Source organism: Myotis brandtii, unplaced genomic scaffold (assembly GCF_000412655.1).
Source record: "Myotis brandtii unplaced genomic scaffold, ASM41265v1 scaffold606, whole genome shotgun sequence".
Taxonomy (NCBI): Eukaryota; Metazoa; Chordata; class Mammalia; order Chiroptera; family Vespertilionidae; genus Myotis; species Myotis brandtii.
In genome coordinates, this window is record NW_005370297.1 from 395,839 (window position 1) to 410,958 (window position 15,120).

Sequence of the window (15,120 nt, forward strand, 5' to 3'; positions counted from 1 at the left end):
CATATAAACCACAAGTTCTTGTATAAAACACTTGAGCTCTAAAACACTGAGCTCAAAAGGAGAAAGGGGAACAAAACTTCCTTATTTCCTAAGAGGAAGACTGAAACAATATGCAAAAATATAATATATGACCTCTATAAAACCTAAGCTTAGTAAATAGCTTGAAAGTTCTCCCCTTTCTCTTTCAAGATCAAACTTTATAAATAAGGAGAAAAAATATTGCATGTCTCTAGTTCTGCATTACATAGCTACCTGTGAAGAGGTAAGGGCACCTATCCATCTGATGAACACTCAGTCAACAAATATGTAGTAAGGAACTAAGTGGTCTCTGCAAGAAGAGTCAGAACTAGACAGAGGTGGGCAAAGGAGTCATGGACTTTGAAATAGGCCGAAATTTATGAGCCATGTGACCTTGAGCAAATCACCTATGACCTCTCTATGCTTAATTGCCCCTCACAAGTAAAATATAGTGTTTTGTGGATTAAATGAGTGTAACTAAAAGTGTTTGGTAATACTTAGAAAAACAGTAATGGTTCAGTAATTGGTAGCTATTGTGATTATGGTAAGATGATTAAGGGGTCAAAGAGACACATGCTAGCAATCACCTCTGATAGAGAAAGAGTGAAATAAAGGCTAGATTATGGTAATGTGATGTGGGGTCAGAAGGGAAGGAATGGCTCTGACCAGGTCATCGGGTGGCTGTAAAGTGAAATGCCCTCCAAAAAGGCCAGGCAACCTGGGGCACGTAATGGCTTTGTCACTACTAGTGTCATCAGCTCAGGCAGTTAAGCTGACCTTTCTTGGCCTCTGTTTTTTAATTGTGTGAAATGAGAGTTTCTAAGGTTACTACCTCTGAAGATGATTTGGGGGTGGGGATCAGTAAAACATATAAAACACTGAGAAGAGCCTTCCTAGTTGAGAAGAGAGTATATTTGATGTTGACTAAGGGTTCAACATTCTTAACTATTATTATAGCTATAAAGTAGGGAGCTATATCTATATTTATTCATGAAATGGAGGACATGTGGGAAAGGATATAAATGATGGAGTAGAAGAAAAAGAGATTCAGAAATAGGTATAAAAAAGACAAAGACAGTTTAAAATAATTAAACTTCCTTAAAAATACTAAAATATAAAGAGATACAAATATAGTCTCGTGCTTAAAAACAGGAACAAAAGATAGTCCAGCCTTGCAATGATCTTACTATTTCTGCAAAAATTCATAAAGTGCCATATAGAGTTCAACTAACTTAAGCACACGATTATTGAGCACCTACCATGATGTAGGAGCAGCGGTACAAGTGTGCATAATGCATAGTCCACATCCTCTAAGATTTCACGGCATATGCGATCTGCACACAGAAAGCTAGAGATACTAAGTGTGAACACAATCCTTTATGCGAGCTCAGAGAAGACTGTTTAATTCTTCCGGTGGGGAAAGGATTGGGGAATGACCTTTAAAGGTTTCTCCAGGGTTTCACCTCAAATGTTTATAATATGAAGCAATTCCTATAAATGGAGAGTTGAGCTGTGTGTAAAACAACAGGGAGTGGTGAGGGTTTGGAGAACTGGGTAGTGCATTCCAGCTTAAAAGCACTCAAGTTCAACTTGTTTACAACAAAGACAAAAACTATCACTTTTATATCAACAAAGCCATCTGAGGCCAGTTTGCAACCTTTACAATGCACATGAGAAATACTCTTTGAGTTGGATTATGAAACAGGGCCGAACATCAGCAGATAGAGAAGGGGAATAGATAAGATTCTAGATTGGTCGAATATCCTTTGCTGAGAGCCAGAGATGAAAGTACTTAGAATGTTCAGCAGGTGGCTGAAAGGGTGAACAATTAGGTGTGAAGGGCGAGATCAGCCTAGGTCAGTGGTCAGCAAACTGCGGCCCCCTGAGTGTGGCTCTTCCACAAAATACCACGTGCGGGCGCGCATGTACAGTGTGATTGAAACTTAGTGGCCACACTCAAGGGGCCAAAGAGCTGCATGTGGCTCACGAGCCGCAGTTTGCTGACCACTGGCCTAGGTTATAAGGGCCATGAACACAATGCCAAGTTCTAACTTTATCTTGAAGGCATCAAGAACCTCCACATTAATTTCTCTGTATCTTTAACAGCATCATTTTAAGAGTCCAATGGTTTCTCAGGTCGTTATGAGAGCAGATTTATTGTTTAAATGATTCTAACTCATAGCGTCAAAATGTTGTCTGTTACTATGAAAAATCAGATGGCACTATCATGATGGAAAATACCTAGATTAAAAAAAATAATCCATTCAATTCAATATATGGGTATTTATAAACACTTGGTTAGTCACAGGACAGATGGCTCAGGTAATATAGATGACCTAAGTTCATGTTGAATTTTTCTCCCTAGAGCTGTAAATATATATATGGTTTTTAAGACTCACTCATTAATTAATATACCAATGATGTCACATTATTGCATACTTCTACACTATGCACTGTTCTAAGCGCTTTATGTGTATAATTCCATTTAAGAAGTTAAAATTCTTATTGCTATAAACAGTTACCCCTTTTGTGAAGAAACAGAATCTAACAGATAAGAACTTTCCAAAAGGCACACAGCCAATGAGAGAACAAGCCAGAGCGTTAGCCAGGCAGCCTTTGTCTCCGAGGGGGCACTATTAATGCTGCGATTAGATGCTTGGCCTGAACTGAGGGACAGCTGGACTTGATCCTTCCTTCTACACCTATTGAATGGACTCTCTCTTAGGAATCGGGGAGAATGTATCCTTCCCTGTGACCCTCCAAGCTTTTGTCCATGCTTGTTCATTAGTCTATCCTTATAGTACTTTCTTACTATTATTGTTAGAATTTCTTCTACTTATAATGACTCTTTAGTCCTGGCATATTTTTACTACACGAAACTATTGAAGGAATGCGAATTTTGTTTTTTTCTGCTCCCCTTAAACCGCCCCCCCCCACTTTGTTTTTTGCCTACACCAGACTTTTACAACCTCCTCCATTCTCACAGGATCTCCCGGGTAAAGGTTTTGGGTTTACTTCGAGTTTGTCACTACTTATTCATTAAAGATAAAACAATTAAAATCCATTATTAGAAACATCACAACATAAAGTACAGTGTATATATTCCAGACTATCTGGTGTGATGACTTGCACCATGACCCTTGAACTACCATCAGCATTTCCTTGTGACTGGGCTCGCTCGTGTAACTTTCTGCATGGTGCCTTCCTGCTCAGAGATGATGTTTACACCAGCATTTCTGGGATGCACATGAGCAGTTGTTATCTGGAATGACTTGAATTTGCCACCCTATCAGAACAATTATGCTCACGACCTTTAACATTCTGGTGTCCAAAGATTCATGATGGTTTGAATGTTGGCAACATGGACATGGTCTCTCCTGAATAAAGAGGCCAAGGTTTCTCACCAGACACATGAGGTTACCTGGGGGTGAACACAGGTCATTTCCCAGAGTTCAGTTTATGCTGCATCTTTCCCTCACTGTGTTGTAGCTGCTGACAAATTTCTTCCACCAAATATACCTGCCCTTCTGCTGTTTGTTTCAATACCAGCTTCTCCAGAGCCCCAGGCACAGCACTTCCAAATGTCAGCAGCTATTAGCTCTGCACATTCATCTCTGTTTCCTTGTTTCTCCTAAGCCATCCATATCTCTCCCAGCTGAGTGCAGGTGGCTTAACATAACTTAAGGGGGTGTGTGGGGGTATGTATTTTCTCAAAATAAGGAATTATAGTTATCTATCTTTTCCTTCCTACTTGCTTAAAAACTGTTTTGTGGGTCTCTCTAAGTATCTAGCATAAAGCCTTATGCCTTGCTTACGATCAACAGAGAGTAAATGGCATTTTAAAATTGTTTATCTATCTATCTATCATCTATCTATCTATCTATCTATCTATCTATCATCTTAGTTTTCCAGGACCTCACTTTAATTTACAGAAAACTTTGAGAGAGTAAACATGCTGTATTTCAAAATGCAATGGACATATAATACTGCTTTTTTTCAGTAAAGACTTCCAAGTTAGGTTTCATATATATATATATATCATAGACACACACACACACACACACACACCTCTGTGTGAGCTGCATTTTTGCCGTTAGGTATATAAGGGTGCCATTTCTTCAGTGAGCTCAAACTTCCTATTTCCCTTTCCTGTGCCCAAACTCCATCTGAAAACATTTTATGATTTAACGTGTGACCCTCATAATGAAGTTAAGCTCGTGCCAGGCAGGAACACCTTGTAATCAGGCACTATGTCTCTTTGAGGCCTGCTAAGATGTGTAAGAGGGTACATTATACTGGTCAAACTAGCACCTGATGAAATCAATGGGCAGGAGAACCAGAAATCTGCTTTCATGATGCGAAAGCATTTGCTCAAATTAATAAAAGTAATTTCCAGTGTTTAAGAATCATGCAAAAAAACTACACCACAGTGGCAGGTCCTCAAAGGTCCCTGTCCTGGTTACAGCAAAGCAAGACCTAGATTATAAGGTGAGATCGACTGGACTCCTCCATCTCTGCAGCTACCATACTTGTACCAAACCCTATAGTCTCTCTTGTATTACCATCTCTTCACCCAGCATACTGTCGTTAAAAACATAAAACAAAATAAAGCATGGGGGAGTGGTTTAGAATTTGTACAAAACTCTATAAATATTAGGTAATGTTATTATTTGCTTTTGTTGGGAAAAATAACTGCTAGAAAAGAGAACTACAATGGTATCTTGTTTAGAATTTGCAGTCCATTGCTTAACTATTACTATTGCAGCATGGATTAGTCAGATGGATTTTGTTGCTTTTATTCTGGTCTATCATTGTCCCATCTTTTTGTAAAAATAGAGAGTTATGCTATTAAATCATCATAGAACTGGGTTTATGGTAGAAGCTTTGTTTCCTTCCTAATATACTTGCACACTGCAATCTTAGTTTTCTGTGCAAGAAGCCATAGTCTCTCATATTTGAACTACTTAGTTTATAAAAAACTATTAGGAAGTTACATGAACTATACATTTATCCTATACAATAAAACCCTAACATGCAAATCAACCGAATGGCAGATCTACCGGTTGCTATGACGCACACTGACCACCAGGGGGCAGATACTCAACATAGGAGCTGCCCCCTGCTGGTCAGTGCACGCCCACAGGGGGAGTGCCACTTAGCCAGAAGCCTGGCTCACAGCTGGCGAGTGCAGCAGTGGTGGAGGGAGCCTCTCCCACTTCCACTGCAGGTGGGCGGTAAGGAGTGAGGAGTCCCACACTGCGAGAGGGATGTCCGCTGAGGGGTCCTGGACTGCAAAAGGGCACAGGCCGGGCTGAAGAACCTCTTGAGTGCACAAATTTCATGCACGAGGCCTCTGGTATAGTAATAAGTAGAATGTGACTAGATATCGTTAGTAATCTATGAGTAATAATACTCTACAGGAACTCAAGAAACTGAAAGAATTCAGTTTCATATTGAAAATATGTGAACAAATAAGTAGGGTCTGAGTGGTGATATAGAGGATGTCAGTCAGATTTGTCTAGATGTGACTTGATAATATTAACATGCAGAAGACATCCTTAAGCAGTAGGAAATTCTCTGAAAGTGTATACTAGTAAGTTTACAATATAATTTAGTTTAGCATTTTTCCCTACCATAGGTAAAAGGATATATCAGCCCAGCCCTTAAGAACTTGTCGAACAACTGTAATATATATACCCATACACACACACACATACATATATATACTAGAGGCCCAGTGCACAAATTCATGCACTGGTGGGGTCCGGCCAGCCTGCCCCTGAAACTGGAAACTAATTACAAGATTAATTTTCAGAGATCAAAGGACTTGTATGCATGCATATAAACATAACCAATGGACACAGACACCAGGGGGGTGAGGGCATGAGGGGGTGGGGAGGGGGGCAGAATAGAATACATATGTAATACCTTAATAAAGAAAATAAAAAATTCTCAATTCTTTTCTGTTTCATGTTCATATATTTATGCCCACGTGCACATTTAATTTTGTGTTTATTTATTTTCACATGAAAGATAAAACCCTGGTAAGGTATATGGATCTATATCAAATCCTTCCTTTCATTGTTAGTATAGGCCTCATTTAACTGAAAAATCCCACCTGCATTATTTATGAAGGTATTTACTATCCCAGAAGATTAAAAACTGGAAAGAGACAATCCAATGAGGAACCATTGGCGCTTCCTGTCTCCCCACACACCTGACCTCGGGGAAAACAAGTGCTCTCCGTGGTCCTTACCTGCAGTGCACGACCATCGGGCCTGCGTCAGGAGGGTTACAGGTCTTGACTCTCCGGAGGAAAGCGAGGAAAGGTGTCGGGTGTTCTGGGACGCCGTGGTCAGGCCAGGCGGTGAACTGGAACTGCCTCACTTCTCGCTTCTCGCTGGACCCATTCTGTGAAGTAGGAACACTGGCTGAAACGCTGGTTTCCTAGCCCAGGTTGTAAGGAGGAGTCATGACGTGGAAGAGGTAACACGACAACGTGCATCTCGATTCCTCCCCCGACCCACTATCCTTTGGGAAGACACGCTTTTTGGAGATATAAACCCCGAGCTATTTGTAAATGACACATGTTTGTCCAGGAAGATAAAATGCCTAGGTGAGAAGCACGACATTTTTCAGGGGTAACTATCAGGAGCGCTCCTGTTATATTTTACAGGAAAAAGTGGTTCTTCCTCATCTATTCTTCATTTGCCGAAACTTTCGTTCAGAGCAAGGGTTCCATATTTACTAATAAATCGACAAAGAGAAAAATGGCTGAGGGATAATGGAAGGATTATTTCAGTCTTCACCACTGCCAGGGGAATCAAGTTATAAATAAAGCCTTCAGATACGTGATTTCTCAAAAGAATCTTCCTTCAATATTGGGAAGGGGGAAAAGGAGGTAAAAACATCAAAAGCAAACCTTGTAAAGTGCAAAGGTTCGGACACAGTATGTGGCCAGCTCCACGGTGTCGAGCAGCGTCACCTGGACCAGCCCGTGGGTTTCTGTGCCTCTGCTGGGCCAGTACTGGTCACACTTCACCTGGAAGAGAGGAGCGACACATTCAGGGCCGGCGCTCATCCATTTCTCTATTAGCTCCACTGTGAGTTGCTGCTGGAGGAAAACAGCTTTTCTGCATTCCAGTTCATGTGGGTCTTTTTCTGGCACGCATTCCCGTCATCCCAATATATGTAAATGACTGCTCTGATGCCAATATAAACCACATTTTTCAAACTGGTAGGAATACTAAGCAGTAACAGATTCAATTTTCCCGGAGAAAAATAAACTGCAGATTGTTGCCGGTAAAATAAGTAGAGAGGTATGTGAAACTTCAGAATACTTGAAAAAGAAAACACAAGTCTGTTCCGGGACAGACGTTCAGAATTGCATCGGGAAGATCCCACGAAGGCATTTACACCACACGGTGAGATAGTGAGCCTTCATCCATCAAGGTTTAAAGGCACATGTTATTTCATCTTGTGCTATCACAATTTCCAAATATGTTCATTTAAAGAAAAGTGGGCATAATTTGTAAATCAATCAAAGTATAATAAACAGCATAGCGTTTTTTAACATACAAGAAAAATGGTGCTTGCATTCAAGACAAATTAAATCTGCAATGTCTAGGAAAAAATGAGCTGTCTGTTCTTAAAAAAAAAGTCTCAGAGGGTCACACACTAGCAATGCAAAGTTTAAATAATTTAAAATTTATTCATTTGAGATGAATAATCTACCATTTCTATGTGGAGTCGAAGAAAAGCACTTAAAAAAGTATTCACCCAATTAATTCAACATGCAGCAAAGAATAATTCAAGGTCTGCAATACGACTCAAATTTACTGAATGTGTCCTTTGGGCATTAAAAAGCATAATGAAAAATGACACACACACAACACTGTATTTTCTAGCAAGGCCATAGATCAGAATATATTTACCCTTTCTATCTCAGATTAAAAGAAAAATGGGAGTAATTCCTACGGAAACAAACCAAAATGTATTTCTCTAGGCAAAGAAATCTAGTACTATTTAATATTAGGAAACACACCTTCTACTTGGAAAAGAAAGAGGTAAAAGTTACAACCATTGGATTGAAATAAAACAATGAGGCATTATTAGCACAGATGCTAGAATTTTTTCGACCAGTGAATAGTATTAATAATTATTTGCTTTTGTGTTGACTATAAATATCAGTATCATTCTGTGAGAAATATTGTAATTTTTCATTTCATAGAGCATTTACTCCTCAAAGGACGCTGGGCCTTCTAAAAAGGGAGAGGTTTTATCCTTTACACAATTTCCTAGACAAGAAAAAGAAAAAAAGAGAAAACGCCTAAATGTACAGTTAAACAATAACACAGATATTGACTTTACAATGTTTGACTTCTGTGCCTTTATTTCAACAGCGAGACCACACAAAAATATCTAGTTCATGAAAAGCAAACAAAAATAGTTGGCAGTAAAATGGAAAAATTGTCTCTTAATAGGATTTATAAAAAATTATTTGTATGATTCCTAGAGCACAAAATAGTCTTCCATGTATTATATGTCTACCATATGTTCTAACTCAAAGAAAGACAACATGAGGAAAAGACTTTAAGAACACTGATGCAGTGGCCAGGGCTTAGCACCTCTGTGTTTTCTGACCATCCATTAAAACCCAAGCCGTATCTGGACAGACTTAGCCAAGGCCCCTACCTGAATGGAGCCAACACTACTTACATAGCCACCATAGAAATGGGAACACACACACACACACACACACACACACACACACACACACTCTCACACGCACTCACACGCACACAAACACAAAAATTAAGCCAAAGGCTCTGTTTTTCAACCATGAAATAGATGTCAAGTTGATGTCACGCTGCAAAGGCCAGAAGTAACTTTGGAGGCCTCTTATTTCAACATGGGAGAGGAGGCCAGCGATGTGTTAAGGTGAAGAATCAAAAGAGAAACTCAAACTCATCACTTGACAGTTTCAGCTGGATGCCAACCCTCTCAAATCGAAACCAACAGTTCAAATCCCAGGAGGACAAATGTACTATGGCGGGCACAAAAAGAGAAGTAAATGTATAAGGTCAGTTCAAGGCACCGAACCAGATGCAATGCAATCATATTTCAAAGCGTGGCCTCGGTTACCCTCAGACCTATTGGTGAGGGAAGACAAAGGGAATACAGGAAGGAACCATGAGCCGGCCTTTTAGTGAGCTCTGGACAAATGCCTCCATTATTCAGTGACTTTTCATCCACATATCCCCTCCATACTCAAGACATAAGAGAAACTAAAATTGCACTAATCATTCTCATCATGCTAGTAATAAGTTTAGAACTGCAACTATTACTGTCTTAGACTCCGAACCCTTTAAGAAAAAAATTCCACCAAACATGATAATAAGGAATGAATATTGTGAATATTGTTAGCTAAAAAAAAAAGCTTTTGTACTCAATTTAAATAATGTACTTTAGTCTTACTTTTTACAAAGAAGATGTTTTAAAATCAAAGTCAACTGCAAAAATGGGGAGCAATTCTTAAAGCAAATATATTTAAACACTGCTGTTTCTCTCAGGAAATATTTCACAAAGGGAGCTTCTGGAACACTAAACATTCTAACGTGTGTGCGCAGGCACACATCTGGGCTTGGCAGAGGGATTAGAAGCCGCCCCTGAGCTTATCTGAACGGCTACAGCAACACAGTCTTCCTTCATTAGTAAATACCTCAGCGCTGCTTTTCCCAGCCTCACTCTCTGAGCAGCCTGCACAGGTTGCATCTGATTTCTGAGGGCCACATTTAAGGGCTTAGTTTTACTGACAGCTATTCTTTGAAGTCTTTCATTTGTAGCCATTCACTAAACAAATAATATCTGATTTTAACATCAGAGAGCAAGTCGGAGGTGCAGTGAGAAAAGACACAGGAGAACAATAGAAATGATTTTTTCCCCTAATTAGCTAATGCAAATGAACTAGCTCCATTTTTTCTTCCTTGAAATGTCTTCTTTGACAAGAGCCCCTCTCCCCATCTTTTTTCCTGGGAGAAACTCTCCAAAGGTATTTCCAAAGAGGGTTACCAAGGACTTCTTAGGCTTCATGCATAGGGCTGGTGTGGGCGCGGATGTGTATATAAGACCTAGAAGGCAGGAGGAGCTCCTGAGTACGAAGACTGATTTTTGCTTTTTCCTATTTCATCCTAATGTGACTACAAGTGACTCATGGACAGCCTGGCAGCATCGCTGGATGACCGCTAAGCTGCTTCTCTATTTCTAGGACCCGAACCCCACGGGCTCATCTGTAAAATGGGAACACTATCTCTGCCATGCCCTGGCTATTATAAGGCTCCAAAATCATGACATTGAACTCAATGGCCAGCACAAGTAGGCATTCCAACAGGCAATAGCTATTAATTATCAGTTAGATCATGTTCTTGATTCTATGTAGTTGTTATGAACGACCTCAATAATTCTAAATGTGAAAGAGGTACATGTTTTTAAACCCAGCAGATATGTGTTTAGGACAGTCCAGGTGGAAGGCAAGGTGTTAGCAGGTATAGGGGACACCAAAGTGAAATGACAGGTAGACTCTGCCCCAAATCCATCAGCCTTATTGACTACGGAGTTGTGATTACATCTCTTGGTTCTCCAAAGAGGTCGTTGTGAGATTCCAAACAACTCCCTCCATCTACCTGGGCCCAGGTCTGCGGAGAGAAGAGGATGCCTTGGAGTGGGAGGTGGGGCAGGAGAGCAGCAGAATCTGCTACCAGGCTGTGGTTTTGAAGCATCAGCCGGTACCTCTCCTTGAGGCCTAAACTACATGAGACAGTTCTGATTTCTGGCCGAATTTCGGGGAGATTTCTTTTTAATACCACAAAGTGATCACCCTTAGATGGTAAGCGTTCATTTCTTTATAATTATGGAAAGGAGAGGTTGACCACAGCTACAGGTATGTTATGAAATTAATTCATTTGAGCTCTTTCATGACAAACCATCAAACGCGAGGTGATAAAGTGATAAAACACACATATATAGGTATTCAGAAGGGAGTATCTTGAGGGTTTGACTGGCAGGTCTGCTGACTGCTTCAGGGTACACGCTCCTTCTGGATCCACATTTGCTCACACGTGGCTTATCCTGGAAGTGCCTGGCACGTCACAGGCACTCAGCAACTGGAAGCCAACATTATAAGCAACTATACTGTGGTCTAGGTTGGCTTATTTTCAAATGGGCTAAAGTTTTGTGAAAATAAAACCTCCTCCTTTCCAGTTAATAAAGACTTATTGAGTGTGGCAGCATGGCCAAGCATCCCAATTCCAAATGTAACGAACCAAGACCTCCGAAGGGTCCCAGCATCACGGATACCAAATGCATTTGCCACATGGCACTCCGAGAAGCCTGCCTGGGGCCGGATTATTTTGCCAAAGTGGGACATAGGACAGACAATGAATGATGTAAGGGCAACATGACTGCTGCTGAAAGTGACTGGAAATCAATATCTAATAAGTTTGGGTACAGGATTCTCCTGTGACAGAAGTATGTTAACATTCGATAGCACAAATCAAAGTTGTTATTGGAAGTGAGGAAATGTTAACACACACTTATCAACACCTATTTAAAAAGGGCCAGTGTAGTAAGAGAAAGTTCTAGAGAAATGTTAGGATATATTTTAGGGGACAGAAAAAAGTTATATGCTAAACTGTTTATTTCTTAGGTTATAGTATCTCTTTTGGAAGTTTTTAAGACCAGTATTATTACTTAATTTTTCACAATAAGGATAGTGATCACCTCAATGATTCTATTGTCTCTTAACAAAACCATCTGTTTTATGTATTTCCCTTTTCATTTGCTCTTTGCTGACCAAAATTTGGTGAAAGATCAAGGGCAATGGAAAACCTGAAATGAGAGTAATGTTAAAGAATTTTACTACCAGTGAAGTAATAGCTTTTCATAAAAAAACTATAAAGTTGAAAAATATTATTCTCTAAATAAACCAAATTATGTATCATAAAACTGCTTATTGGTTCATTGAATTATTCTAACATTTTCCAAACCATTTGTTAATCAAAAGAATGGACATTCTTTTTGTTTTATGTGTGCCATAGACTGAACATTTGTGTCCCCCTAAAATTCATTGTTGAAATCTAATTCCCTGTGTGATGGTATTAGGAGATGGAGCCTTTGAGGAGTCAAAAGAGTTAAGCCCCCATGGCTCAGAATCAGTGCCTCCAAAGAGAGACCCCAGAGAGCCCTCTCGCCCCTCCCATCACACGAGGACATAGTGAGAAGGCAGCTGTCTATGAATCAGAAAGTTGATCCTCAACAAACACTGATTCTGCCAGTGTTTTGATCTTAAACTTCCCAGCCTTTGGAATGGTGGGAAAGAAATGCCTGTAGTTTATAAATCGCACAGTCCATGGTATTCTGCGAGAGCAGCCCGAACAGACTAAGAAAATGTGTCTGCCAAAAGTTAACAGAGTTGCTGCACTAAACTTTTCCAATGACTTCTCCCATTAAACTGAGTGTCATTACCTCTCCCGTTTCTGGAAATGTATTGTAAGCAGAGGGCAATTGCGTGAAGTGCCCCTTTGCAATGGCCGGGTCTGGCTTGAGTCCTTCGTGTTTGCGCCTAGGTTCTAATCATTCCTGGCAGTGGCTGGGTGCTCCACACAGCCCTGCTGCCACCTCTGCTTCTGCCCTGGTCTGCCCAGTGGCTGCCACTGGCCCAGAAACATGCCCACATCCCTACCATTGAGCAATATCACTAGTGGCACAAAGTTTCAATAAAAAGGTATTTCCATACACCAGCCAGTATTTTAACAGTCAGTACAACTGCACTGATGCGTACCAGCTAAACATCAGCCTTGCCTGAGACTAGAGACCAATCTATACTTCCCAAAACCTTAAAATGACCTAATCCAGCCTGGGATGGCTATAAACACGGCTTCAGAGAATGAAAAGGGCTTTGCAGAAGTCATGAGGGTCCAGTTTTATCTCCTCTTCCAAGTCCAGCTCTTTCTTTAGGCTGTGATGCCTCCAACTCACTTTGCTAGGAATGTTCTGAGCCAGAATCTGTTGGCTTCCATTGTAAATAGAGGAGGCAGGGCGGGAAAGAGGTAGAAAATCCAGGAAGCTAACAAACAATAGGAAATTGGTGGGATTCTTTTTCTTTTATCTGACACTATGTCTGTTGACAAGAGAAAACCAAGAGTATGGGACTTGCCAGATAAGGAGCCAAACATCCGTTAGGTTGCCAACTTGAGCATCATCCTTTTTGTTGCTTGTGTCCTATTTACATTAGGTATCCAACACTTTTCAAAAACAATCCCATACATCACGCAGACTCCAAAGGCAATGTTTGTACTGCCGTTCCTATAGCTGCTCAAGGAAAAAGCAGTTTCTGCTGCTCTAGATAGGCAGCGCTTCAGGCTGCAGTTGGAGAAATTAAATGTTCAAGGCCTTTGGCGCTTCCAGTTCTATTTGGAAGAGGACAAAGACCTGGCATTTGGAAAGCATTTGTTCTCCATTAAACCTGCCGAACCTTGACAAACCAGAGGGGCCAAGAATTAGTCTGCCGTTGGCCAAGGCTGGGCGGTCCCAAACCGATAACGACAATGAAAACAATAACACTGCCATTTGTAATCTTCAACCGGATTCTGCCTTCATTTAACCCCGCATGACCTCCCAATCTGAAAAGAATCTTAAGATTTGTTTTATAGGAAAACAAGAAAACGTTTGACCAGCATCTCTATTTTTTTTTTTTTTTTGAGCTTTTTGCCTGCAATTGCCGTCTTGCCTTTAGGCCATAGAACCAAATGTGTGTCTCCATCCCAACTTCAGTCTCATTCAGGGGAAATTTACTAAAGTGACATTCAAAGACTAGAGAGGACATAGGAAGAGCAAGTAGACATTAAGGTCAGAAGTGTTTCAGTGGCCAAATGCCAAATCTCCATACTCTAATTCCCTAATTTAGTATAAAAACTTTGATCATTCTCTGGCCTAAGAGGAACAAAAGTCACGATGCACAAAACATTTGATCTGCTCTAGCAATGAATACCATCAAATGGTTTTCAAGATACTCAAGATACTCTATTTCAAAACAGAAAATAGGATTTAGCTAGCTTGGAAATCACGTCTATCTCTATGCTAATACTACACATCAGTGTGGCTCACAATGGATGATAATTCAAATCATGAATCACATCCTGTTTGTTGACTGTCAAAATTTCACTCCCCATCCTCAACATTTATGGCACTAAGTACCACCATAATCACAGCTCTTTAAGTGAACCAACTCCCACTCTAAAGCTTGGAAGACACAGAATCAACAATGAGTGTCAACTCTGGGCAGTAACTGAAGGCAGGCCCCGTGAGAAGGTGAGAACTAGTGAAAGCCAAAGAAGCCATTTCAGCTTCTAACACTAAACAAGGCTGCTTAAGGATTTGCCAAGCATGAGGTTTGCCCATTCCCTCTGACCTGTGTACCTCACATGGGAAACAAAGCAGAGGAGAAGTAGTCAAAAGCAGATAAAGGAAGAAAAAAAAAGTGGACAATCATCAACAAAACAATAAAGCTTCCTGGGCCAGGAATCACCTTGGCAAATCCCACCTAGGAGACTCCAATTCTTCAAGTGAGCCTGCCAATCATGTGTCCCAGTTGCCCACAAATAACAACCTTGGAGAGGAACTCCCAGCTGTATATATTTTACTCCCTTACCATGTTTCATTTTTTCCAAACTTTTTTCCCCCTACATGTGGTTGCCCAAACCAATTCATGTGCTCACTGGCATGTTATGAAACATGGAAACAATTAGAGACCACATTCTAGGGCACCAGAATGATCTTCTACAGAATCAATGAACTACGCAGAACTTGAGAGCATTTGGCAAAAAAGATGGAAACTGTGAAATAAAACCCACTAACCGTATCTCATGTCATAGTACATTTTACAAGGCTTTAACTTGACCTGTATTTCAGGCATCAATCATATTTTAACTTCAAAATCTCCAGATTTTAGCCTTTTATTTTATTTTGTTTATCTATCTGAATGACACTCATAGAAAACACTCAATATATAATACACATTTCCTCTTTGGGGTTGAAAACAGTGTA

At 40.3% G+C, this 15,120-nt stretch overlaps 1 protein-coding gene across 19 annotated transcripts in view; it reads right to left on the reverse strand.

The window, feature by feature from the left end:
• PTPRD (protein tyrosine phosphatase, receptor type, D) overlaps positions 1–15,120 on the reverse strand; it is an 865,179-nt gene that overhangs the window by 45,202 nt on the left and 804,857 nt on the right. For all 19 annotated transcript variants that reach the window (XM_014550614.1, XM_014550624.1, XM_014550612.1 and 16 more), the window contains 2 exons: positions 6,941–7,060; positions 6,275–6,429 (listed from right to left, as the gene is read on the reverse strand). In XM_014550614.1, coding sequence (XP_014406100.1) covers positions 6,275–6,429; positions 6,941–7,060 — 275 coding nt within the window. The remainder of the gene's footprint in view (positions 1–6,274; positions 6,430–6,940; positions 7,061–15,120) is intronic.